This window comes from Vipera berus, assembly GCF_964194415.1.
Source record: "Vipera berus genome assembly, chromosome: 2".
Lineage (NCBI taxonomy): Eukaryota > Metazoa > Chordata > Lepidosauria > Squamata > Viperidae > Vipera > Vipera berus.
In genome coordinates, this window is record NC_138203.1 from 248,892,641 (window position 1) to 248,919,386 (window position 26,746).

The 26,746-nt window shown below is 37.5% G+C and overlaps 1 protein-coding gene across 1 annotated transcript in view; it reads left to right on the forward strand.

Annotated features, from left to right (window-relative positions):
- LOC308662928 (contactin-3-like) overlaps positions 1-26,746 on the forward strand; it is a gene marked incomplete at both ends in the record, with an annotated part of 174,773 nt that overhangs the window by 103,424 nt on the left and 44,603 nt on the right. The window contains 3 exons of the mRNA XM_081319074.1: positions 2,567-2,703; positions 15,754-15,883; positions 19,824-19,974. Of these exons, the coding sequence (XP_081175200.1) occupies positions 2,567-2,703; positions 15,754-15,883; positions 19,824-19,974 (418 nt within the window). The remainder of the gene's footprint in view (positions 1-2,566; positions 2,704-15,753; positions 15,884-19,823; positions 19,975-26,746) is intronic.

Genomic DNA, 26,746 nt, shown 5'->3' on the forward strand with positions numbered 1-26,746 from the left:
TGGGAACTATGGAGAATGGCAGGCAAGAGGACTATCAGTCAGAATCTTTCTGACTCTTGACTATGAAAGGCAACTGCCAGGACCACAAGCTAGGGGCTAAGCAGCCTATCCTGCTGGGAGTCCTGCCTGAAACTTGGCCTGGAGCTCTGCAGCAACCAGCAAAGGAACACTCACACTGAAGTAGCATCTAATCACAACTAGTGCAAACTTTTCAACATCTTCATCAATGATTTGGATGAGGGGATACAAGGGGAACTCATCAAATTTGCAGACGACACCAAGCTGGCAGGAATAGCCACAACTCCAGAAGACAGGCTTAAGATACAGGAGGATCTGGACAGACTTGAACATTGGGCACTATCTAACAAAATGAAATCCAATGGTTAAAAAAGTAAAGTTCTACATTTAGGCAAGAAAAATCAAATGTACAGGTATAGTATAGGTGGTACCTTGCTCAGTAGTAGTAACTGTGAGAGGGATCTCAGAATCCTAGTGGACAATCACTTAAATATGAGCCAGCAGTGTGCTGCAGCTGCCAAAAAAGCAAACACAGTGCTAGGCTGCATTAACAGAAGGATAGAATCAAGATCACATGAAGTATTAATACCACTTTACAATGCCTTGGTAAGGCCACACTTGGAAAACTGCATCCAGTTTTGGTCACCACGATGTAAAAAAGATGTTGAGACACTAGAAAGGATACAGAGAAGGGCAACAAAGATGATTGGGGGATGGAGGCTAAAACATATAAGGAATGGTTGCTGGAATTGGGTATGCGGTAACAGCGTTCCGTGCGCCTTTGGCGTCTAGTCATTCCGGCCACATGACCACAGAGATGTCCTCAGACAAGCACTGGCTTTTCGGCTTTGAAACAGAGATGAGCACCGGCCCCTAGAGTCGGAAACGACTAGCACGCATGTGCGGGGGAACCTTTACCTTTTTAGTTTAATGAAGAGAAGGACAAGTGGGGACATGATAGCAGTGTTCCAATATCTCAGGGCCTGAGAAGAGGCAGTCAAGCTCTTCTCCAAAGTGCCTGAAGGCAGGACAAGTAGCAACGGATGGAAACTAATCAAGGAGAGAAGCAACCTAGAACTAACTTCTAACACTGGAAGTTTTTAAGAAGTTTTTCAGCCATTTGTCTGAAATGGTATAGGGTTTCCTGCCTAAGCAGGGGGTTGGACTAGATGACTCCAAGGTCCCTTCCAACTTTATTATTATTATTATTATTATTGATCATTGCACAGTCAGCCAGATGTTCACACTGGATTTGGTATTTTTGTCTACCTATCAAGTCCTTACCTTACCTGGGATAGGCAGATGTGGATGTTTGATGGTATTACAGACATGCTCGCAGGATGGAAGCAGTTCCTGTCCAAGGTCCCTTCCAACTATTATTATTATTATTATTATTATTATTATTATTATTATTATTATTATTATTATTATTATTATTATTATTATTATTATTATTACTACTACTACTACTACTACTACTACTAATACTACTACTACTACTGCTACTGCTACTTTTGGAGGGAGACAAAGGTTGTTTGACATTTTACAGACTGCCATTTTGTTTGCTTGAAGGACTGAGTATTAAAGGTGTATTTATGTAGCTATACTGACTTGCAAGGCCTAGGAGGTAGAGTTAACCCAGAACAATAATCTGTGGTTGGGGAAGGTTTGTGCTACAATAAAATATTGTGTACATAAGTGCTTTGCTGTGGTGTGTCCAATCCATGGGAAATGAACAACCCACACAGGGAGTTTGGGCCACTTCCTCTTTGGATGCAGAGGGACAAAATTGGATACAGAGAAACAAAATACTATAGTGGGAAGAGAAGGGACAGTCTTAGATTTATGGCTGGATCACCTTGACTGAGATTAAGTCTGCTTTAATGACAGGTCAGATCTGAAATGGAGGCTCCAGGGGGGAATTATGTTCTCAGTGACTGATAAGTAAACCATCTCAGAGCAAGGGAGCTATGTGGATGTCCCTCTTTGACACTATCTTTCTATTATTTCAGTGTCAGTCATAATGCTTTTTCTTTGCTTTTATTTCTGCAGCTATTGTATGCGACTATCGTATGTAGGCAGTAGGCCTGTGGTTATAAACTTTCAGTACACTGTGGCAAGATCCATATAGCATCAGCAATTAGACATAAAAACATACTATAAATGATATGTTTATCCCATTCCCTGCCAAAGTGATTTAAAGGTTAACTACATTTCGTAGGTAGTAATTTCAAAGGCAGTAAATTATGTTGAACTTTCATTCGACCAAATGTCCATATTTATATCTATAGTACATGTGTATCCATATCTTCTTCCTTCTGGATGTTTGCAAATTGGTTAAGGAAGACAGTGAAATTACTATCTTACTACCAACAGGTTAAAAATGTTTACAGGACAGTGCAAATGACATTATGAGTTGGAACATTTAGAGAACATTTTTGAATTGAATTTCTTGCATTCATTTGTTTTTTTGCTTTTCCCAGGTCCCAAACATGGTTTCTCTTTTATTAATTGTCTTATTTTATTTTTCCTCTTTTTATTATTTAAGCCAAGCCTCACTGGGTTCAACTGATAAAAGATTTTGAAGCTGCAGTGGAGGACAACATAGACTGGGAGTGCAGAGCAAGTGGCAAACCTAAGCCTTCCTACAGGTGGCTGAGAAATGGAGAACCTCTAGCATTAGAGGTAATGTGCTTTAGTTTGTTGATCTTGGTTTTTTTTAAAAAAAATTATGCGGAGTTATATTGACTGAACATTAGTAGCCTCTTGAATTCATCCAAGTAATTAAAAAAAAGTTAGCAGCCTTTGGGCAATTCACTAGTTATCAATACGAAATCAGTGCCATAGCTAATTTCTTCTGCATTTTTTGTAAAAAAATTACGCATCTTCCTTTTGATGGAAGAGGGAAAAATCAGGAATTTTCAAGGAGAATGAGAAACGTGCGTGTGAATGTCTTATTTTTCATTATTTAATCTTCCCTGCAGTGTGTTTTCAAATTGCTTGTCTTCCTGTGTTAAAGCATGAGAGAAGAAGGCATCTTAAGGGAATTCTTCCATGGCTGTCTTCCTAAAACAGGAAACATGAGCAATCTGGGAAGTTCCCATATATAACAGAATACAAAAACACCAGCTGCTTCTTGCCATGTTGCAACATTGTTCAGACGCAGCACTGAGGCAAGCTGAAAAAGATCACCCAAAAGCATTCCAAAGAAAGATTCATGCATTCTTAAAATACCTGTAACATGGAAAAACTATAACTTGTTTGCTTGTGGGGAAACTCGTAGGAAAAAATGCTTATTCAGCATGCCTTAAATTAAATTAGTGAACTGAGCAGGGTGTTAATCAAACTGACCCCATTCAAATATAAAATGATATAATGTAGCGAATTTGATGGACAGCTTTACTTTTAAAAAATAAAGGGGAAAGACAGAAAGAAGGCCATCTGTTAAGGCAACTTTTTGGCATCAATCAAGAATATCACTGTATTCCCAAGATAGCTATTTAGGTATCTGTGAGCTCATGGTATAGAGAACAATAGCGAGTTGTTTAAAATCTTTTCTAGAGAGTTTGTCATCAGAACTACCTGTCTCTTCTCCTATGTTTACAAGTCTGAGATTAAAATCTTATGTGATGTTGCACATTTAAATTATGCTTTTGCCTGTATTTGTAGCATGATAAAATAAACCTAATTTCTTTTTACAAGAAAAAGATGTTAGTATTTTGAAATAAAGTTGGGAAGTTATGAACAAAGCAAGGTCAGGGCATTCACAAGTTGAAAGAGTGTTCGTAAGTTACATTTAAGGTGATTGAGATTTTTAAAAATTGTTTAGTCCACTAGCAGCAACAACTAGAAAAGAATGCTGTCCTTCCAGAATAGCACAGGAACGAAGGGAAATACCCCTTCTCCAATCCTAATGGATGAATTTTTCCCACCTTTGAGGTCTTGGGAAGAGAGGACCATAAAACAAAAATAAAAATGGTCAAGCAAAATGAAGCAGTATTCTTTTTAGCTTATTTCCACGTGGTAGTAAACATAATTTTAGGGTCATTGAGATTATTAGATCCATTGTATAAAGAAGTTACAACTCTTGGTGTTAATGTCCATTGATATATTTGGAGCAGCGTTATATATTTTTTTCTATCCTGTCTCCTGCATATAGGCAGATAATCCAAAAATAAATTTCTTCAGTTTATCAATGTCTGCACAATATGATCTCGGATAAATTTGCTACATCAAAATTAGTATCATTCTCATTTGTCTTTTTTTCAGAAAATTATGTCACTAGTATTGAAGGACATATTTAGTTCCTTTCCGTAACTTCTGCTTTTATTCAGAGAATTATGGAATCAAGATTGTAAGTCACCTTGGACATCATCTAGTCTAGCTCACTGGCCAATACAAGGAAGTAATACTATAACATATCCAACAAATGTCCCTCTAACCTCTGTTTATATCTTATATCTTGAGCAAAGGAGACACAGGGTCTCCAGGGAGACATTGTTCCACTGTTGAATAGCTTTTACCATTAGGAAATTTTAGCTGAAGTGCATTCAAAATCTATTTCTTTGTAATTTAAACTCATTCTTCCTTGCTCTGCCTTCTGAAACAACTCTAAACAATTCTGCCCTCTCTTCGGTATGACAGCCCTTCAAATATTTGATAGCAGCATCATGTGTCTTTGCAGTCTTGTCTTCTCCAGGCTAAGTACACGCAATGATTCCTTATACGTTTGTCCTACCTGGTTCTTTCCTGATTGTTGTTTTCTGAACATATCCCAGTTTGTCAGTGTCCTCCTAAAAATGTAGTGCCCAGAATGGAATGCAGTAATCTGGATGTGGCTTGGTTTATGAGGAATAGTGGGGAATAGTGATTTCTTGACACTGTACGTCTGTTGAAGAAGGCTAGGATTGCATCTCTTTTTGCAGCTTTGTCGCACCCATGGATCATAATGAGCTTGTGAGTCACTCAGATACTTTTTGTGTGTATTACTGCCCAATATAATCCTTCATCCTTTAGTCATGCCTTTGGGTTTGCACTGAAATTCATCTTACTAGCTGCTGTCCATTATTACAATTTTTCAAGGTATTCCTGAATCTTGATACTAACTCCTGATACTTGCTATCCCATGATTTTTGTAATACAGTTTGTTTCTGGGTTCAGTTCAAGGTCTTGGTTATTACATTTAAAGCCCTTCATTGTATGAAAACAGGTTATCTGATTTCAATTGGATTAACCACCCCAGTCACTCCAGTAGAAGACCCCATCAGCCAGGTTTAGAGGGCAGGGACCACAGCAAAGAAGGCTTTTCTAGTTCCCACTAGGAATCTAGGAGAAGAGCCTTCTTTGCTGTAGCCCCTGCCCTCTAAACATCTTGCAACCCTCCACCCTTCTGGCTTTCCAAAAGAGTCTTAAAACCTAGCTCTGCTGGTTGATACCCTGGTGGGGGTGCACTCTGCTGGTTGGTTGAATGAGAGACAGAAGCCTACCCCCATACCATCCATAGGGGTACGGTTTTGGTTTTTAACTTTTATTTAATTGCTGTTACTTTTAGTGCTTTTATATTATGGTTTTATTCCATTGTAAGCCATCTAAAGTCACTCTGGATAGAGAGATGGATGGCATATAAATGTAATAAGTTTAATAAATAAATATCTGCAATTTGATGATCATATTTTTGACTTCTTATCCAAGTTATTTATAATTGGGTTGAATAACACAGGGCTTAAAATGTCCTTAAAAACTCTGCAAAGTGCCCAGCCAACATTCCTTCCCTTTCAGTGGAAAGTCATGGATGTTAACTCATTGTGTACAGTTGTTCAACCAGTTCTACTGTATATCTGGCATAATTGTAGCATAATTTAATCTCGTATTGTATTTTCTCTACCAGAATCTCATGGAAAACATGTCAAATACTTTGCTGAAGTCCCTTGCCAACTTCATTCCAATGGAGAATTATAGTCACCACTTTGGAGACCTTAGTGCTCCCTGAGCTTGATGGTTTGCTTGTAGATGTTTCATTACCCAAATATGTAACATCAGTGTGAGTGAGTGTGGATTTGTTTCATATTTACCGTATATACTTGAGTATAAGCCGAATTTTTCAGCCCACTTTTTGGGCTGAAAAATCCACTTCGGCTTATACTCCAGTGAACAAAAAAAAGAACTTCCACCCCCCAGTTTGGAGAGCTGCTGCTTTTGTCAAACATGGACGAAGGCAGCAGCTCTCCAAACGGGCGGCGGCGGTTTGGAGAGCTGCGCGCGCAGCTCCGCCGCCACCTCTGCAAGCCTCCGCTGAGAGAATGGGGCGGTGAAAGCTTGCCGCCCATTTTCTCGGCGAAGGCTTCTTTCGGGGGATCCAGCCTCTGCCGCCCCCTTCTCTCAGCTGCCCAGGCTTCTTCTTTTATTCTTTTATTAGTTGTTAGAGAGCTAAACTGTTTTATCTCTATATTTGTTTCAGTCTAGTGTTACACTTATCATTTTTAAGCTCTGCTTTTTGAGAAGTTTCCAATCTGTCTATTTTTCCATTGGCCTGAAGATTTCTCTCCATGGGATCTGTGTACTACTCTAAGCTAATTATAAAGGCTATTCTGAAATGTATACATATAGCTGTTTCATTTCTTGTAATATATGGTAGCCCAATGTGACTGTTACTTTTTTTCCAAAGGTTTTATTGTTTTACCTCTTTAGCCAGATGTTAACTACAGATTAGGGTCAACTCTGGGATAGTGAATGATCTTGTCTTTTCTAAGTACAGCTTAAGAATAAAACAGCAAGACTTCAACAGAATCTTTAGACATGGCTAGGTTAGTTTCCCAAGAGATAATTAGAGGGCCCAGAAAGATGGCAAAGAGCATCTGCTGTTAAAACCTCCCTCTAAAGCCACTATTTAATTTCTAACTATCTCTTTTACTCCTTTTTTATTCCATTTTATTTAATTTTATTCCGCCGGAGACCTGTATTTTTACTATCTTTACTGGATACTGGTTTTTGTATCATCTCCACCATGAGGAAAAGAAAGAAGAAATATTGCTTAAATTCTGCTTCTCAGACAAGTCTACTAAATAACTCAAAGTTGACAGGTATCTAAAAAGTAAATTGCTCCCCATAAGTAATCAAGCCTCTTTTTTATATATAGCCTCTCAAACAGATTTGATCACCTCCACCCTGGAATGGGATCTGTAAGCAAAGATAGAGAGTGTCCAGGTTTTAAATCTTTTTGTTTCTATGCCTGAGGAACCTTGCCCTTCTCAGACTGCAGCCTTTTGTCCAACTGCTGCAAGGCTTATGCAGCAAAAAGGATTTTAAAAAAAATAAATGTTATTGGCTTTATAACCAGACAATGCCTACTGACAGCACAAAAAATATTGTCAATTTTGAGCTTCTGAACACAATTGACAGCAGGGTGGACACTCTAAAAGAGACTTTTATTAAGTTTTAACACAGTCATCCAAATATTACTCGTGAATCAGTTAAACTAAGCCTGCACAGAGAAAACTATGACTCAAAACCAGATAATAGTGATGGAAAGGTGGATCCTAATTTAACACCTTAAAAAAGTGAGGAATAAGTTAAGACATATTGATCTACATCCAGAAGAATGCAAAGCCAGTTCCACCCTCCCAGGAAGCATTGGATGAAAGGCAAGCACATCATAACTATTTGTTTGTTGTTTGCTGTGAAGTCGTGTCCAACCCATCTTGACCCCATGGACAATGTTCCTCCAGGCCTTCCTGTCCTCTATCATCTTCTGGAGTCCATTTAAGCTCACACCTACTGCTTCAGTGACTCCATCCAGCCACCTCATTCTCTGTCGTCCCTTTCTTCTCTTGCCCTCAACCTTTTCCATCATTAGGCTCTTCTCCAGTGAGTCCTTCCTTCTAAAGAGCAGTCAGGGTTGATCTCCTCTAGGACTGACTGGTTTGATCGCCTTGCAGTCCAAGGGATTCGCAGGAGTCTTCTCCAGCACCATAGTTAAAAGGCCTCAATTCTTTGGCGCTCAGCCTTTCTTATGGTCCAACTTTCACTGCCATACATTACAACTGGGAAGACCATAGCCTTAACTATACGCACTTTTGTTAATTATAGTTAATTATAACTATTACTTACATCTTAATGAGATTACTGTACAAATCCAAAAAGTAACAGAGTAAATAGATGAAAATGGGGATCCAAAAGTACAGACATTCTCTCCCTTAGTCACCTTCTGCACTGCAAAGGGGAGTTAATTCATTTGCAGGTTGAATGGCTCCCATCCATGAGAGACTTTAAACGAATCCTTTTATCATTCAGATATCCTATTATTGCCAGAGTGGAGCTTTGTTTGAGCAAATTTGAGAATTTCCTATTACCTGTGTTTCACAAAGAGGGAGTTATTCCATTAATAATTGTTCTTGGCAATAAGAGTGCTTTACTTTAAAGTTTAATTGTAGCAACATAAAAGTAGGTAACTCCCAGGCTGTTCTATCACTACTGTCCTTGAGAAGAGATACCTTGAATAAATAATCTGTTCCTCCCATAGAAGGTCATTTTTCTGAAGACCCTGTAGGGACAAACCTGATCAGTACCTTTGTTGTTGTTAGCTGCGAAGTCATGTCCGACCCATCGCGACCCCATAGACAATGTTCCTCCAGGCCTTCCTGTCCTCTACCATCTTCTGGAGTCCATTTAGGCTCACGCCTACTGCTTCAGTGACTCCATCCAGCCACCTCATTTTCTGTCGTCCCCTTGCCCTCAGCCTTTCCCATCATTAGGCTCTTCTCCAGTGAGTCCTTCCTTCTCATTAGGTGGCCAAAGTATTTGAGTTTCAACTTCAGGATCTGGCCTTCTAAAGAGCAGTCAGGGTTGATCTCCTCTAGGACTGACCAGTTTGAATGCCTTGCAGTCCAAGGGACTCGCAGGAGTCTTCTCCAGCACCATAGTTCAAAGGCCTCAATTCTTTGGCACTCAGCCTTTCTTATGGTCCAACTTTCACAGCCATACATTGCAGTGAATCCATAGCCTTGACTACACGCACTTCTGTTGGCAGGATGATGTCTCTGCTTTTTACTGTGCTGTCTAGATTTGCCATGGCTTTTCTCCCCAGGAGCAAGCATCTTTTAATTTCTTGGCTGCAGTCTCCATCTATTTGCCAGGAATTGAGAGGGCCGGATGCCATGATCTTGGTGTTCTTTTTTTTTTATTGAAAAGTTTTACAATACATTTTATCTTTAACAATCCCTCCCCCCTCCCTCCGCCCACCCCTTCCTAACCCTCCCTAACCCTCCCCCCTTCCCCCCTCCCCCCTCCCCGACTTCCCAGAGCTAAATACAAGGTATAAAAGCAGAAACAATCATAAACAACCATATGCTAACAACAATAAACTATTAAGTCTATCGCACTCTAGCTCATATGAGATGACTACAAGCAATACTAATATCACATAAAAAAGAGGGAAAAAACTTATTCAAATGCTAAGTGAGCTAGAGTGATCTTGGTGTTCTTAATGTTAAGTTTCAGCCCAACTTTTGCACTCTCCTTCTTCACCCGCAGCAAGAGGCGCTTCATAGAACCGGTCAATTTCATCCTCTTCAGCACCGGTGGTTGGGGCATAGACTTGGACTACTGTGATATTGAATGGTTTGCCTTGGATTCGAACTGAGATCATTCTGTCATTTTGGGGATTGTTTCCCAGTATTGCTTTTCCTACTCTTTTATTGACTATGAAGGCTACTCCATTTCTTCTGAGGGATTCTTGCCCTCAGTAGTATACCTGATGGTCATCTGAATTAAATTCACCCATTCCTGTCCATTTTAGTTCGCTGATACCTAAGATGTCGATGTTCAGTCTTGTCATCTCTTGTTTGACCACATCCAGCTTTCCTTGATTCATGGATCTTACATTCCAGGTTCCTATGGAGAAAAAATCTTTACAGCATCAGACTTTCCTTTCACCACCAGATACATCCACAGCTGAGCGTCCTTTCAGCTTTGACCCAGTCGCTTCATTCTTTCTAGCGCTACTGGTACTAGCCCTCTGCTCTTCCCCAGTAGCATATTGGACGCCTTCCGACCTGAGGGGCTCATCTTCCAGCGTCATATCTTTTTTTTTTCCTTTTGGTACTGTCCATGGGGTTTTCATGGCAAAGATACTGGAGTGGGTTGCCATTTCCTTCTCCAGTGGATCACATTTTGTCAGAACTCTCTGCTATGACCTGTCCGTCTTGGGTGGCCCTGCACGGCATAGCTCATAGCTTCATTGAATTACGGAAGCCCCTTCGCCACGACAAGGCAGTAATCCATGAAGGGGTTCAGTACCTTGCCAGATGTTAAACAAGTCAGTATTCTAGATAATCTGAAGAGAAATATTAGCAACAACATGTAAAGCTCTAATAGAGCTGGTCATTCTAACTACCCAAGAAAATACAGCCTATTTTGAGAAACAATCTGGTGGTTCATCCCCTATTTCAACATAAAATATACACAAAGAAAAGAGCACCAAAAAAATCCTTGGAAGTGTTTTTCACTTTACTTCCTCTACTCCTTGATAAAACATCACACTATGCAGAAAATATAAGTGAGAGAAATAAAATAGAGGCTGACAGACAAGAGGAAGCAAGCTGCAGCCCATATCTTGGTGAATCACTAATTGAGGATGACTTTGGAATAGGACAGAGTTATAAAGACGTCACCCTTAGCTCAACACTTCACTCTGGATGTAGATACTCTTCTGAGTTGTCAACCTGTAAAACTATCCCACCAAATTGCTGCTCACCTCAAAACCCACTGGAGCTTATTCAACATTAAGGCAGGGTTGAAGGTAAACATATTTCAAACCTGTGTGAGGTTTTTTTTTTTAGACTCTGAAGGAATTTTGGATAATTTCACTCTAGTTGAATAATTGAAAAAAACATGTTTATTTTAACCCAAAATTCCAGTACCCTCCCAATCTCTCCAATAATATTAAGTACTGAGTTGGAATATCACTGGCTGGAAGAACAAAGTAACAGATTGGGATAGAATGGAGCTCCTCTCCAGCTTTGACTTCATAGCAGTCTAATAATAATAATAATAATAATAATAATAATAATAATAATAATAATAATAATAATAATAATAATAATAATAATAATAATAATAATAATAATAATAATTTAATTTCTATACCGCCCTTCTCCCGAAGGTGTACAGGGCAATACAATAAAAAATACAATGTACAAAATTTAAGAAGGAATTAAATAGTGTAGCCCAAAATTACAATAAAAATTAATAAAATTAATATTAAAATACCCCACTCCCATCAGACCAGACCAGCTTGTTCAAATAAGTAAGTTTTTAGGTCACGGCGGAAGGAGCGAAGGTCAGGAGCCATCCGGAGCTCAACCGGTAAACAGTTCCAATGGTCTGGCACGCCCACAGAGAACGCCCTCCCCCTGGGGGCCACCAGTCGACACTCTAAGAGACAGATGAGGAAATGATTCATTTACTAGGCTTTAAAGCTTAAACTATTCCTGAAAGGAAATATAACATGAAAGGGTGTATTTATTTGAATGCTAATTGTTTGTATTTCATTTAAAAGTGATATATTTATCTAAATCCTTATTCCTTGTATTTACCACATACATATCTTATTACTATATTTTCTTTTATCTACTTTATTCTGGATTTAGAGCCTGTATTTTATTTTTATTTTATTTGATATGATCATAATAAATTAACATATATTGTTGTTATATATTTTGTTGCTAAACATTCTATAATCTCCACACAGGAAGTTATCTCCAAATATTTTATATGACTTGGTAGTGCATAACATACTACTATAATAGGTTTTGTTTGTTTTCTTCTTTTACTTTCCATTTACTTTCGCCCAAATATTTTTGTCTAAATTTATTATGCAGTAACCAAGCAGCAAATAAATTATCTCAGATCCATTCACTCAGAGGATAATATTTATGCTGTTCAATGCAAAAAAAGAAAGATAAGTAACAGAAAGAAAACAAACATTTTGATGTGTTTTTTGTTATTTTCATAGTTTGGGAAGAAGTGGGGGAATGTGTATATTAAAAGAGACTGAAATGAGCCCTTTTAGACAGACTGGACCTGGGGGCCATCAGAAACTAGAATACAAATATTGTGATTCCAGCTAGAAAGAATAGAAAATGCACACAGTGTCTGATTTTAGAGTACACTGGCTTCATTTAGAAGTCAAATCTCCTTTTGAGTAAATCTTCTTAGCTTTACACATCTGTAGTATATATACTGTGCTGCAACTAGTTAAAGCTAATTCTAGGAGACGAGTCTCCATCCCCCAGATATCACATACAGTAGTCCCTATATATTCTATGCATTTTCTGATCTACTGTATTTCTTTATCAAGGTTCCCGCTTTACCCATTTTCAAAGCTCAGATCCCATTGCCTAGACTGCACCCCTCTTCTTTCGGACCAGTACTTAGCCAAAGAAAATAACTTTTCCCAGATTTATTCTTGACTTATATTTTTACAAAAATTGTTACCTATATAAAATTGTTACCTATATATAAATTATTTTAAAGCTCAGCACCATATGGGATGTATAGTTGAGGAGACACTTTGGATTTGCAAAGGGAAAACTTCTCCTAAGGTTCTGTCTGCCCCACCTTGCTGTTGTTGCTGTTAGTTGCGAAGTCTTGTCTGACCCATCGCGACCCCATGGACAAGATCCCTCCAGGCCTTCCTATCCTCTACTATCTTCTGGAGTCCATTTAAGCTCACACCTACCGCTTCAGTGGCTGCATCCAGCCACCTCATTCTCTTTTGTCCCTTTCTTCTCTTGCCGTCAATCTTTTCAAGTATTAGGCTCTTCTCCAGTGAGTCCTTATCATTAGGTGGCCAAAGTATTTGAGTTTCAACTTCAGGATCTGACCTTCTAAAGTGCAGTCAGGATTGATCTCCTCTAGGACTGACCGGTTTGATCGCCTTGCAGTCCAAGGGACTCGCAGGAGTCTTCTCCAGCCCATAGTTCAAAGGCCTCAATTCTTTGGCGCTCAGCCTTTTGTATGGTCCAACCTTTACAGCCATACATTGTAACTGGGAAGACCATAGTCTTGACTACACACACTTTTGTTGGCAGGATGATGTCTCTGCTTTTTACTGTGCTGTCTAGATTTGCCATGGCTTTCCTCCCCAGGAGCAAGCATCTTTTAATTTCTTGGCTGCAGTCTCCATCTGCGGTGATCCTGGAGCCTAGGAAAATAAAATCTGTCACTACCTCCATTTCTTCCCCATCTACTCTATTTGCCAGGAATTGAGAGGGCTTGATGCCATGATCTTGGTTTTCTTAATGTTAAGTTTCAACCCAACTTTTGCACTCTCCTTCTTCACCCGCAACAAGAAGCTCTTTAGTTCCTCTTCACTTTCTACCATTAAAGTGGTATCATCTGCATATCTTAGGTTGTTGATATTTCTCCTAGCAATCTTAATTCCAACTTTTGATTTATATAGCCCTTCCTTTCTCATGATATGTTCTGCATATAAGTTAAATAGGCAGGGCGATAGTATACAGCCTTGCCAGACTCCTTTCCCAATTTTGAACCAATCAGTGGTTCCGTGTCCAGTTCTCACTGTTGCTTCTTGACCTGCATATAGGTTTCTCAAGAGACAAATAAGATGGTCTGGTACTCCCATCTCTTTAAGACCTTGCCACAGTTTGTTGTGATCCACACAATCAAAAGCTTTAGCATAGTCAATGAAGCAGAACTAGATGTTTTTCTGGAACTCCCTAGCTTTCTCCATGATCCAGCGTATGGTGGCAATTTGATCTCTAGTTCTTCTGCCTCTTTGAAATCCTGCCTGTACTTCTGGTAGTTCTCGATCCACATACTGTTGGAGTCTAGCTTGTAGGATTTTAAGCATAACTTTACTAGCATGTGAAATGAGTGCAATGGTGCCCCACCTAGTCAGACTTAAAAACACTGTACTTCAGTGCTTTTTTTGTAAAAGAAAAAGGTGCCGGAACTCACACATGTCATACAACCCGCCTTGCCTACCCTACAAGGTTCCATCCAAAAAAGGTGCCGGAACTCCATTCTGGGCGTTCTATGACAAAAAAAGTCCTGCTGTACTTTAATATCAATATAAGGGTAAAGTCTCATTATGTATGGATAGCAAGTGAACGAAAGATGTACTTGTGACATCTGAATGGAATGTGGTTCATTCATTCATTCATTCATTTCTGTAGATTTAAAAATACAGTAACATTAACCTTAAAAATACTTAAATTTAAGAAATGATAAAAATCTGAAAAATGAGAAAGGGAAAAGGCTTAATATAAGGAAAAGGGGAAATGGGAAAATTGGAAAAAATAAAAAGAGACCCTGCCAGATATATTAAGTTATTGTGCCCATATTGAATATACATGTGTATGTCTAGGAAAATCTTCTAATAATTCATTTACTTGAACTTTAGTCTCAGTCTTCAGCTTGATGATCATTTCTTGCCTTAGATAAGTTGGGCCTAAATAAGTTTAAAAATCTTCTTCACCAGAATAAGTCTGCCTGCTCTTTAAGACCAGGAATGGAGTCTTTTTTTTTTAACCTGTATGCTTTTGATGACTGTTCAGTTGTGTTCAACTAACAGAAAAGGCCTTTCTCCTTTGGTCCCAGAAATACAAAATGAATTGCTATCAAAGACAGCTTCTGAAAAAGCCCTAAAGATGTAAGCATTCCACTGAATAGAATGCTTTGCTGTACTGGATTGAGGTATCACTGAATTTTTATAGACAGTTCACATACAGAATTCGCCCGTGTAATAATCTATTGGAAGTCTTGATCCAGTAGCATTAATTCTTCCGCATCATATAACCTACTGACTTATTCTGTGTTCTCTATAGCACTCTTCCTGCTCCCTGATAAAGTTGTTGCTAATCTCTGATCACTTCCTTCTTTCCTTTTTTCCAAGACATGCACATGGAGGGCACAAGCTATCTTACTTTCTTCCTGGTGGGATATATTCTGCAAGCTGCTAGAGTTTACCTGTCTGTTTAATGTACTTCCAATAACTAAATCTCCTTTCGGTTAAAGTTGAAAACATGCTTCACTATCATTGATCTCATCAATTCTATGTTCTCGGGAATGTTCAGACATACAAAGCAGAGATACTTCAACCCAACACCGACTAATCACAATTTTAGCCCCAAAGAAATTGTGTGTTAAGTAAAAAGCTTGACAAGTATTTGTCTATGTGAGTATATATGAGTATATCTGAAAGACTTCAGAGAACAGAAAAGATTCAAATATATAATCCGAGCAAGAATTAGACTTCAAAATGAGTTGTCATTTTCTAAGGGGGAAAAAACCCCACTTTTTTTCCTCCCATGTAAAAGCATTTTGCAGTAGACAAGCTTGTAAGCCCCAAAATTAAAGTAAGTTGATCCCAGGATTGTTAGGAAGAGACCTTACTGACAAGCAAATCCAACTCAATCCTTTCAGAATTTGAAAGAGGATTTTCAAAGCTGGTGTTTCAGTCCGATGCTTATATCTACTGCAAAGCTCTATAAAGCTTTGTCTCATAAAAACCATTATTAACATATCACTCACTTTGGTCAATGTATAGAAGTTGTTCCAGAGTTGTCTTAAACACCCGTTAAGCCCTGTATGAATTCTTCAAATGAAGTTTAATGAAAGCATAAGATACTGCTGTTCAGCCAAAGCATCATCACTTGTCTGTTTCTCCAGTCACGTAAATATATTCCTTTTTATTGTTTTGCTTTTACTATCCAGGGAAGAATACAAATTGAAAATGGAGCTTTGACTATAACAAACTTAAACTTGACAGATTCTGGCACGTACCAGTGTATAGCGGAAAACAAACATGGTACAATATATGCCAGTGCCAATCTCCGAGTTGTAGGTAAGTCACAACTTTGCTTTCTGTGTTGTTGTTTGCCAGATATTTTTCCCCTGCTGCAGTAGCTGTCATGTTTTTTTCCTACACCATCTTGAAAGTTTAGCAAAAATGCTTTCACAGCACTCGATTTATTAGCATTTCTGTGTAATTTTCTCAACTGTATCTGAGAGATGTGGTGGAGGGTAGAGACGCTCACTGTATTTTATAGCTCAATCACTCACTGATTTAAAACAAGGGCACCAAGATAAATTATTAATTATGGGGAGAAGAGACACAAAGCTTGGATACCAGCCCAGTGATTAAAACTAATCACACAATTGGGAAGCAACATTGGCTCAGCATATTACGGTGCGGCATTGACCTTCTGTATTGAAGTTTTGATATTCTTGAGAAAGCAATGTCATTTGAAAACAACAGAGAAGTTTCTCTGACCTTTTCCTTGATGATATGGGTGTAGGGACCCATTATTAGTTATGAAGGTGATATAAGTAGTCCTTGACTTACAAGAGCTTATTTAGTGACCATTCAGAGTTACAACTGCACTGAAAAAAGTGACCTATGACCATTTTTCACACTTGTGGCCATTGCGGTACCTCTGTGGTCATGTGATCAAAATTTGGGTGCTTGGCAACTGACTCATACCTATGACCGTTCCGCTGTCCCAAGGTCATGTGATCTCCTTTTCCGACCTTCTGACAAGCAAAGTCAATGGGGAAGCCAGATTCACTTAACAATCATATTACTAACTTAAGAACTGCAGTGATTCACTTAACAACTTTGGCAAAAAAAGGTCGTAAAATGGGGCAAAACTGACTTAACAACTGTCTCACTTAGCAACAGAAATGTTGGGCTCAATTGTGGTCGTAAGTCGAGGACCACCTATATTAGCTTGCTTTTAGAACAAATGACAAGGATTTATCCTCATGCAGAGGTGAATTGGCAAAGCTTTTGCTATATTCAAACAGTAACCAGCTTTGCAGTTTTACATTTTTTATATTGTTTCTTAATTTAGAGTTTAGAAGCCATATTGAGTATCCTTTGAGTTAAGGAGCCATATTGGCCTCTTTGGGCATTGTGTGAGTGAGAAGGGCTACATTTTTATCTCTTTCCATTCCTCAGTGAATTCCCTTGATATTCTTACTTAACTGCTTATGTGATCAGCAAAATGGGGGATATACAGTAAACAGTGGTTCCAGGAGTTTTGTCCAAGCAAGAAGTACTCTTTAATTCAGCCACTCTAATGAACGGATTGAATAGTTTGTAACATGTGGACTATCTTACTGTCTCAAAGTTATAATACTCTTTACAAGTAACTTACTGTGTTCTGAAATTGAGATAGCTGTGGAACATTTTAGCTGGTCAGGCAATCTGAGGCAATTTTGTGTTCTGCAATGTCTTATATTTTGAATGGAAAGTATAAGTTACAGTTTTGCATTGTGTTCAGTTTCTCTTTTTCCTAATTGAAATAATAGTGTTAAGGTGGTTGAAAGCATGTAAGTGCAAATCTGAATGAAGCTGTTAATTAGTCCATTGATTGCACAGTTTTCAGTTTTGATGCCCAAATCAAAGTCTGACAATTTTAACACTTAATATAATTTATACAGATCATTGAAATCTAGATTGGCTGGTGAAACTGATTTTTTGAATAAAATTAAGGAATAATTTGATTCTGTCCAATCTGCTGCCAGAGATCATTCTTTTACCATGTTCATCTTAAAACATCTAAATTGAATGTAGGTTCTTTTTTTAGCAGAAAGGCAGGCTAAAATGTATCTAACAAAGCTGGACAAAATGTGCTGAAAAAGTTTCCAACACTAATATTATTTTGAAATGAATAAATGAAAATTCCTAAGTCATTGAATTCAACCAGAGTATAACAGCAACACTTTTGGTGGACTATGAAGAGTTGTGAGATACCGAGTATCTTTTTTATGAATTGTTTTAAATTCTATCTATAACATAGACTTAATACATTTTATGTAGGAAAATGCAACTTTTATTTATTTATTTTGTTTACAAACCTGAAATCAGCAAGTCTTCTTCCATGAGTTTGTCCATCTGTAATCTGAATTTTATTTTTGATGTATTTAAAATTTTTACACTGATTTATTGTAAGCTCTAGAGAATTTATGATCTATATTGGCATAGAAATGCCATCAACATATAGATAGACATAAACAAACCAATCTGTCCAGCTAAATGTGAACCGCCCTGAGTCCTCAGGGAGAAGGGTGGTATATAAATGTTATTAAATTAAATTAAATTAATTAAATTTATGAGTTCCAGACCCAATGTTTCTTGCCGAACTTCATGTGATTCAATAAAAGTATTGTTAAAAGAAACTCACTTGATGTAAGTTTCATTCTACTCCATGTCCCCATTCTATAACTCTCTCTGGCAAAGTCTTGCAGCAGCCAATGAAGCCAATTGCCAGTATCTTCCCAATTGTGGCTGATTACAGAGTAGAACTGGAATTAGTTAATGAAAGAAAGTAGCAGACATTTGGCTAGACTGGGACATTTCAGTCCCAGAAAGAAATAGTTATATGGGTTTTTCAATGAAGTTATCTATAGTCAAGCTTAACCTGAACGACATTTTTCAGTGAATATATTTACCTGTTGCTTTTTTCATTTTTGCTAGCATTACCTCCCACAGCACTTTGAATATTTGAAACAGAGCATAAGGAAAGAAAAACAGCCCATGATTTCTCTTCTCTTTGTCTCCCTTAAGTCTTCCATCTTCTCCCTGTCTCCTTCCCTAAAGTCAAAGGTATCACCAAGCAGTCTCCTGAGACTGAGTTGTATCTGGTTACTCTTCTTCTATCTCCAGGACAGTCTTCACAATAAATTATTAAACTGCAATTTTGTTATAATTCCTAAAAAAATCAATTTATGGAAGAGCTCTAATCTAATCTTGCATTTGTTCTTCCTCTATATATTTTTAAAAACCTGTTTCCAAACATAGCAAAACAGTTTTAGTGATGTATAGAAAAAACATGTTATGAGAAAATGTGGTAATGAGAAAATGTGGTAATGAGAAAATGTGGCAATGCTTCCTCATTAGCACCACTAATAACTTAGTAATATCTTATTAAAATAAAACCCTGTAATTGAGACTTGAACTCTGACTAGAGTTTGATTCAACTCAGTTAATGCCTTTTTCATGACTACTTCTAAAACTACTGTCAAATCCCTGTAGGATATCTCTTTCCATCTTCCTATGTCAAAACAAGGAACATTGGCTGATTTATTGAGGGAGGGACTTTCACAGAGTGGTGGTTGTACCTTAATGCCTGCCATGGGACAAAATGACTGGTAGAGTGATCATGACCAGTCACAAAATGCTTATTTACCACAATATAAAATAATTTCTCAAGATTATTTGTACCATCTCATCAGGATTTTCATGGAATACAAAGACATTGCTGCGCATAAATATGATGTGAAATGTCTTTGCTTTCTTTTGCAGCATGACAGCAACCTGCATTTATAAAAATGAAGTTAGGCAGAGACTCACTGGAAGCAAAGGAAGTGTTTGGGACATATTGTTACCACTAATGCAATGTTTTAATATCACATTGTATTAAATATTGTGAATTCAGCCAGGCAAATGGGTAACGAGTCAATACCAATTGTTGGAAAGTCACAGCAAGAGAGAAATTGGCTGCTGTAAAAAGACAAACGCTGGAAAATGTAGGTCTTTGGAGTCTTCTTACAATCAGTGAACTGAAAGCAAAGCCTTTGCTTAATCCCAGCTTAATTCAGTGGCATCTTAATGTACAATTTCTGTTTCAGTGCTATTTTGGCTGAACTAGATAGAATGGGAATTTCATATTCTTCAATGGTTAAAGAAAAAGAAAAAAAAGTAACATGAATTGTGGAACTCACTGAGGACATGCTGGAGAAGTTGTGTTTCATAGTTAATGTGTTTCTTCTGCTGCTAGCTTCTGCTCCTGACTTTTCTAAAAGCCCAATGAAGAAATTGATTCAGCTTCTAAAGGGCAGCACAGCTCATTTTGAGTGCAAGCCAAAAGCTTCCCCTAAAGCGACAACTATTTGGAAAAAGGGAGGTGAGCTGCTCCAAGAAAATGAAAGGTATTATGTTGTGAATGTCTTCATGTTATAATGTAAATATTGCCATATTTGGGGGGGGGGGGAAATAGCAACACTATTTAATTTTAAAAACTAAGTAACTCACCCAATTTCGTTAAAGTATATAGTACAGATGAAAGAGGAGATTTCTACTCACTAAGAACAATATGCCACATAGAATTTTTTTCCCCAGGTGCTTATTTGAAATTGTTTGGACTATTAATGGCATACCAGAAAAAAATCTTATCACCGTTGGTCTTGCCAAAATGGCTTGGATTTCATTTTAGAATTGCTGCATCAATTTTCACACCTGCGCTCTGCAGAAACTTGCCTTGTTATGAATGAAAGTTAGAGGTTGGTTGACAAAGCTAACTACAAAAGTATTTTATCACTATCTTTAGCATTATATTAGCATGTGTGGTGCATTTTATTTTGTGTTTGTTTCTTTCATGTCAGTGTTGCTTCTTACCGTTGTGCTTCCCAGTATGTTAATTCTGACTGAGAGTTCTTGTGCAGGTGCTCTAGATAGTAGATTTGAAGCCATAGAAAGGGTAAACAAGCAGCTTTTTTCTATAAACTCAGATATTTAGGTGTTATTCCAACTTGGAGGACTGAAGCAGTTTTCATATGTCCAGAGTAAGGTGATCCATGTAACTCCAGGATTTTACTGCTCCTGTTATCTTTGGCCTAGATGTTGGGTTTGGACAGAGGTCAGACTACATAATGATTGAGTTCAAGTTGCCTCTTCAAGCTCTCTGAATTGTAGCTAGTGTTCTGATGTTACTCCATTTCAGCTTACACAAATTCTTGCTTTCTTCTCATGCCCTTCTCATTGTTGCAACCCCCCAAAAAAAATCCAAAATGGGGGAGTTAGCCCACTGAAGATGATCCAATTATATACACAACACATCAACACACCTGTGTGTCAATGCTGTGATAATGGATGTCAACGCTCTGACCAGTGAGAATCAGCACCCATTTTAGTTTTGCTTTTAACGTGCCTTTTCTGTTCTTCTAGAGTTCAAATGCAGAAGGGGGGAAATGGGGTAAATGCTTGAGGGTTTAGCTACCCATAACTGCAGAAGTGTGGGAACTCAAGGACATTGTCTGATAAGGTTTTGGTGGGCTGAAGAGCCAGAGAGAAAAGCCCACGAAAAGCCCACGTTTTGTGCTAATTGGAGAATGTGATTTATGACAGCTTTTGTGGGGTGGGAAATGCAACCTGTTACTTTGTATCTGGTGGAAGGGAATATCAGTCTTGGGTTCAACTATGTAAGTGTTAGTACTTTGTTTCCTGAATAAAATGTTCTTTAAGGAAGAAATCCTTGCCTTGGAAGTTCTTTTAATTGGTTTCATCTATTGGAACCATGACACTATGTAAATTTTATTGACACTTTGGAAAAGTTATAATGACAGCTCATATCCTAGATGAGAATGTCAAAATTTGGGGAAAAATAAAAACTATAATAGTTAAATAAGGTCCTGACTTGGCCTATTGTTTTTGAAACAATTCAGAAAATTATGACTTTCATACCCATCTTTTCCATATTGGTTCATCTGTCCAATTATAAGCACTGATTCATTCACATTTTTGTGGGGATGGGGGTGGGGTGGCTTATATAGAAAGTCCATGAAGGGCAAGGGTTTATATATTCTTGACAGATACATTCACAATGACTCTGCCATCTATGCTTTGTGCTACATTTTATTGTACATTCCAATTCCCATCTCATTGATATAAACTCAGTTTATTAGAGCAGAGACAAAAGAAAGTCAGCATTCTGATATTAATGCAGTCTTTCCTATTCTCTCATCCCTAATAAATTGGGTAAGATATTCAGCTATTTCATTCATTCATATGTGTTTGTGTGTATGTGTGTGTGTACATACATACAGAGAGAGAGAGAAAGGGAGAGAGAAGGTAATGGGAAGAAGGGAGGGAGCTAATAAAACCCAGAATAATATAATGAAGCAGAATGATGGGAGATTCAAGACAGACATTTTGTGTAGTGTATAATAAATTATACAAAAAGTCACTTTTTCAGGTTATACCAATGACTATCAACTTGAAGGATTTTAGAAAATTTGATAAACTTTAATCTTTTGAGGTAAAGTTATCAATGGCTATTAATCATGATGGCATTTAATTATTTCTAGGATCAGAAGCACATTTTTCTTGGTATCAATTGATGGGTATACTCAAAGAGAAAGCTGCTATTCTCAGATTTTTCTTATGGGGAGATGGATCAGTGTTACAGAAGAGAGTGTGGTTGATTAAACTGATTTTTTAAAAAAATCTAAATAATGATATATGTTTATAAAGAAAAACTAGATAATAAATGGCACAACAAAAAGTACTTATATTAAAAACAATTAGTAGATTTCTATAGCATTCTTAGAATGACAAAAGAGGATTACAGACCTTGATTGATGATGGTGATAATGATGATATCTGTTCTATCATGTCCATTTCTCAAAAGATTTTTTGGATCATCTCCACATTTTCCAATCATATATAGTTGTTGTTCTCTGTCTGGTGTCAGTGTTGATGGTGTCTAGCCATTGTGGTTTTTGATGATCTTGTTTCCTTTTACTGCTGGTCATTCAGAGCATAATTGCCTTTTTCCTGTGATTGCATAACATGTCTGAAATAAGGTGGAATGTTGTGATTTTGTCTTCTAGCAATATGAGTGGTTTTATATGCTCCAGCTTTTGCTTCTTTTTCACCTTTGTTGCCCAATGAATGTTTAGAAGGCTTCTTTAATACTACAGGTCAAACACGTCAATTTTTCCTCATGTCTAGTTTTTTCGTGGTCCAACTTTCACAACCACAGGTAACTATAGGAAATATGATAGTGCACTTCATTGTCAGATTGGTGGTCTTGCTTTTCTATACTCAATTCATGCTCATCATTGCTGTGTGATCCAGTGCAATTCAATACTTTTATTTCTGGACTGTAATTACTGCATTGATCAATTTGTGCTCCTAGCAAAATGAATTCTTGTGTGCATTTGATCTCTTCACTGTCAAGTGAACACCATTGCTATTTTGACATTTTTGTTCAGAAAGATGTGTCATCAGCATGGTATTCCTTCTTCCAATCTTTACTCTGATTTTTATTTTTATTTTTCACAATGTCTTTGGTAGACAGGTTGAATAAGAAAATTTAAAGAATGCAGTTTTGCTGCACTCCTTTCTCTGTCTTGAAACAATCAATGTCTCTATGTGATGTTTGCACAATGGCTTTTGATTTGTGAATAGCAACTGTACCAACTTGACCAGAAGTGTTGAGATCCCCAAGTCTATTAGCATTCTCCACAACTTGTTATGATCAACCCAGTCAAAGGCTTTCTTGGAGTCAATAGAGCAGTTGTAGATGTTCTTTTGATATTCTTGAGATTCTTCTATGATTCAGTGGGAATTTCCAATATGGTCACAAGTATTCTGACCCCTTTTGAAGAAAGTTTGAATATTGAATAATTCTCACCAGATATTATTGTATGATCTTAAGGAGAATCTTGCTAGTATGAGGAAGGAGGACAACTATGAAATAATTGGAGTAATCCTTGGGAGGAGCCATTTTTTGGCATTGATCATTTCCAATCCTGTGGCTACGAGTTCATTTTCAAAATTTTCTGGCATGAGTTTCTGATGGTTGGTGGGGGGAGTGGGATAGGCCTCAGCAATTCTGCAGGGGTGGATATCTACCCCTCAGGTATTGTTGTTTGGCAGTTGGCTCATTGCCCACATAACCTCTTCTTGAAGGATGACTGATTCTGCTTCCTTTTCCTCATCATCCTTCGGAGATTGGGCCTCTTGGCTGCTGGCATACAGCTCTTCTCTACATTCTCACACCTTGTTGGTCAAAAAGTTCTTTCTCATGCTTGTTTTTGATGATGATTTTACAAGCAATAAATGCTGTTGGAATCTTTTTGACTTGCACAAATGTATTCCTGGTGTGACTCTTCATGCAGTACTTTTCTAGCTGTTTGCAATGCTAGCCCCAGTAAACTTTGTGGTCTTTTATTACTGTTCTTTGGAAATCCGCATTCAGTCTTTTTGCTTCTTGAGTTTGTGTGCTGCTTTGACTGATTTTCTTTGCTTTCTGATGATTTCATCTGAGAACCATTTGCACCTTATGTCTGATTTCTTCTATGGCATGTGTTCCATCATTGTTTTAAATATGGTAGATTGAATTTCTTGCCACAGTTCATCAGGCAGGCAGCAGTTCAGTGAGGACTGAAATGGATTATCAATGGCTGGGTAGTCTGATTACAGAACAGTTTATTTGGTGGGTCCAAAAGCTTAGGCTATTTGAACCAGGAATTAATGATAGGAAAATGTTTTTCATGTCAAAATTGTGCCAGACAATTGCTTACATCATTCCTCTCACCAAGTCCAAAGCTGCTAGTGATACCTCTTGCTGCTTGATTGCCAACATTTGCATTGAATCACCCAGTATGTCAGCAATGTCTTTTTTGGGCACTTGCTCCAGAGTTTTTTCAAGGCTGACATAGAAACCCTCTATTTCAAGTTCCATTCCATTAGTCATTGGGATGTAGACTTGGACTACTGAGATTTTAAGGGATTTGGTACAGATATAGATAGTCATAATGGGTTCATTAATTTACAAGAAGCTTTCCACTGCTTGGGCAAATGCCACTCCACTCGTTTCCCTGGTGTCATGTCCCAAGTAATAGTGAATTCCTCAGACTGATATCAGCCATTATCTATCCAGCGTAGCTCACTGACTCCAAAGATCTTGATTTTCAACCTGGCCATCTCCCATCTGATAATATCTAATTTATCCTGGTTCATTCATATTGCTATTCAAGTATCGCTGTATAGCACAGATCTTTTGTTTCAACAATGGATGCATTAGCAGCTGGGATTCTTGCTGCATTTGCCCAAGGCATGTCATTAATGCCTTAACTATTCACTGCAGGTCCTTGCTCTTCCTTGATAACTTGCTAAATACCGTCTGACCTGGGGATCCTACTATGCTCATCATATATGGTTCATTTGAGAGCCTTTCCAAAAACATTTTCTAGCCAAGGTTTTTACAAGGAAGGTGACCATTTCTTACCTCAAGCCTCCCCTATTTATTCAGGCTTGGGAATGGCTGGGTTAGACTTAATTGTGCGTGAAAAAATATAACTTGGATTTAGAAAAGAAAATGCCATATAAACTATTTACAGAAGAAAAAAGGTGACTACTTCATTTAAGATTACCAGATCATATTGTTTACTTATATGTAAGTATATGTATGTTTAGGTGCACACATAAAAACATCCCGCCAGATGGTATATATTCAGAGGAAACCCCATAAGGCTCAAGAGATGAGGTGAAGAAATGGAATCTTTAACACTTAGAGAATATTTTGTGTCTTAGTGACACCACAAAAATATTTTAGAGTAAAACATGTACACAATGGGAAGAATGCTGAACAACTGGTTGTTACTGGTTGTTACTGCTCCCTCCCCTACTTGTTTACTAGAGATTGGTAGACAATACAAATTATTCAGGAAATTTGATATAGTGCCAAAGGAACTAATAAAGCCAAGCAATCTGGCAGCACTATGACAGTTTAGAATCAATGCTGACAAATGTAATATAATGAATGTTGGAAGGGAGATATTGAACTACCCATGTATAGGAGTGGATTGTTATAAATTAACCTGTAACTGCTTAGATTGGAGCCTCATTTGTGGAATGTGTTCAGTATACAGCTGCAGTCAAAATAAAATGAACCAAGATATCAAGAAAGATAGAAAAAGATGTGTAGTAACTTGAACTGTTGTTACATAAATTGATGTTAATGCCCCGAGACAGTGAATATTCTATTGCGGAAGGAGAATGAGCAGTATCAAGTAACAATTCAAAAGAACTGAGAATACTTTCAGATGAATAATAAGGATGAAAAATGGTAATTTATGGCTTGAGAAAGGTATATATAAATTGATGGAAATCTCTAGAACAAAAAAAAAATGTTTATCACATTTAATATACCTTTGTCAGTTAATACTTAAGATTTTTAAATGGAGGAATAATGCAGTAGTGGTGACCTAGCTTTCTAACAGTTTTTTTTCAGAGATAGAGAAAGCAAAAGGAGATCAATTATTCTTGGTTTGATCCTAATTAATAGAGAAGACTTAGTCAAAGAAACAAATGTAGTATGATCAGTAGTAGGACCTTTGGGGTCACATGATCAGGTAATACTGGATTCTTGATGATAACAAAAATTAAAGCTGAATGCAACTGAATGCATATCTTGGATTTTTTTTTAAAAAAAGTGGGTTTAAATATTCTTAAAGCAGTTATAAATAGAATTCAGTGACAGAAGTAGCTAATAGAAAATGCTGAACTTAGTGGAAGTATTTTTCCCATCATTTTGAAAACTTTACTTTTGTTGAAGAACTAACGTTTTAATTTATCTTTCATAAGAAGGACATATTTGTGATAATCCTGTTCAATACTTTTCCATAAATTTTATCAAGACAGGGATCATCCATTTCATACCTGTGCATTTCTCTCTGTTCAATTTCATTCTGTTACTTTAATAAGACCAGATCATTTCGACCAGTATTGCCAACTTCAAGGTTATTAACTAATTAACTATTTACTAATTAACTAACAAACCCTTAAATACTGGTAAGTTTTATAGCTAGCTGGATGAAGGAAAGTAAGTTGAAATTGAATCCAGACAAAAAATATATATTCTTTTGATAATGGGAAACTGGATTTGAGGATTGTTTGTCAGCGTATTTTTGATAG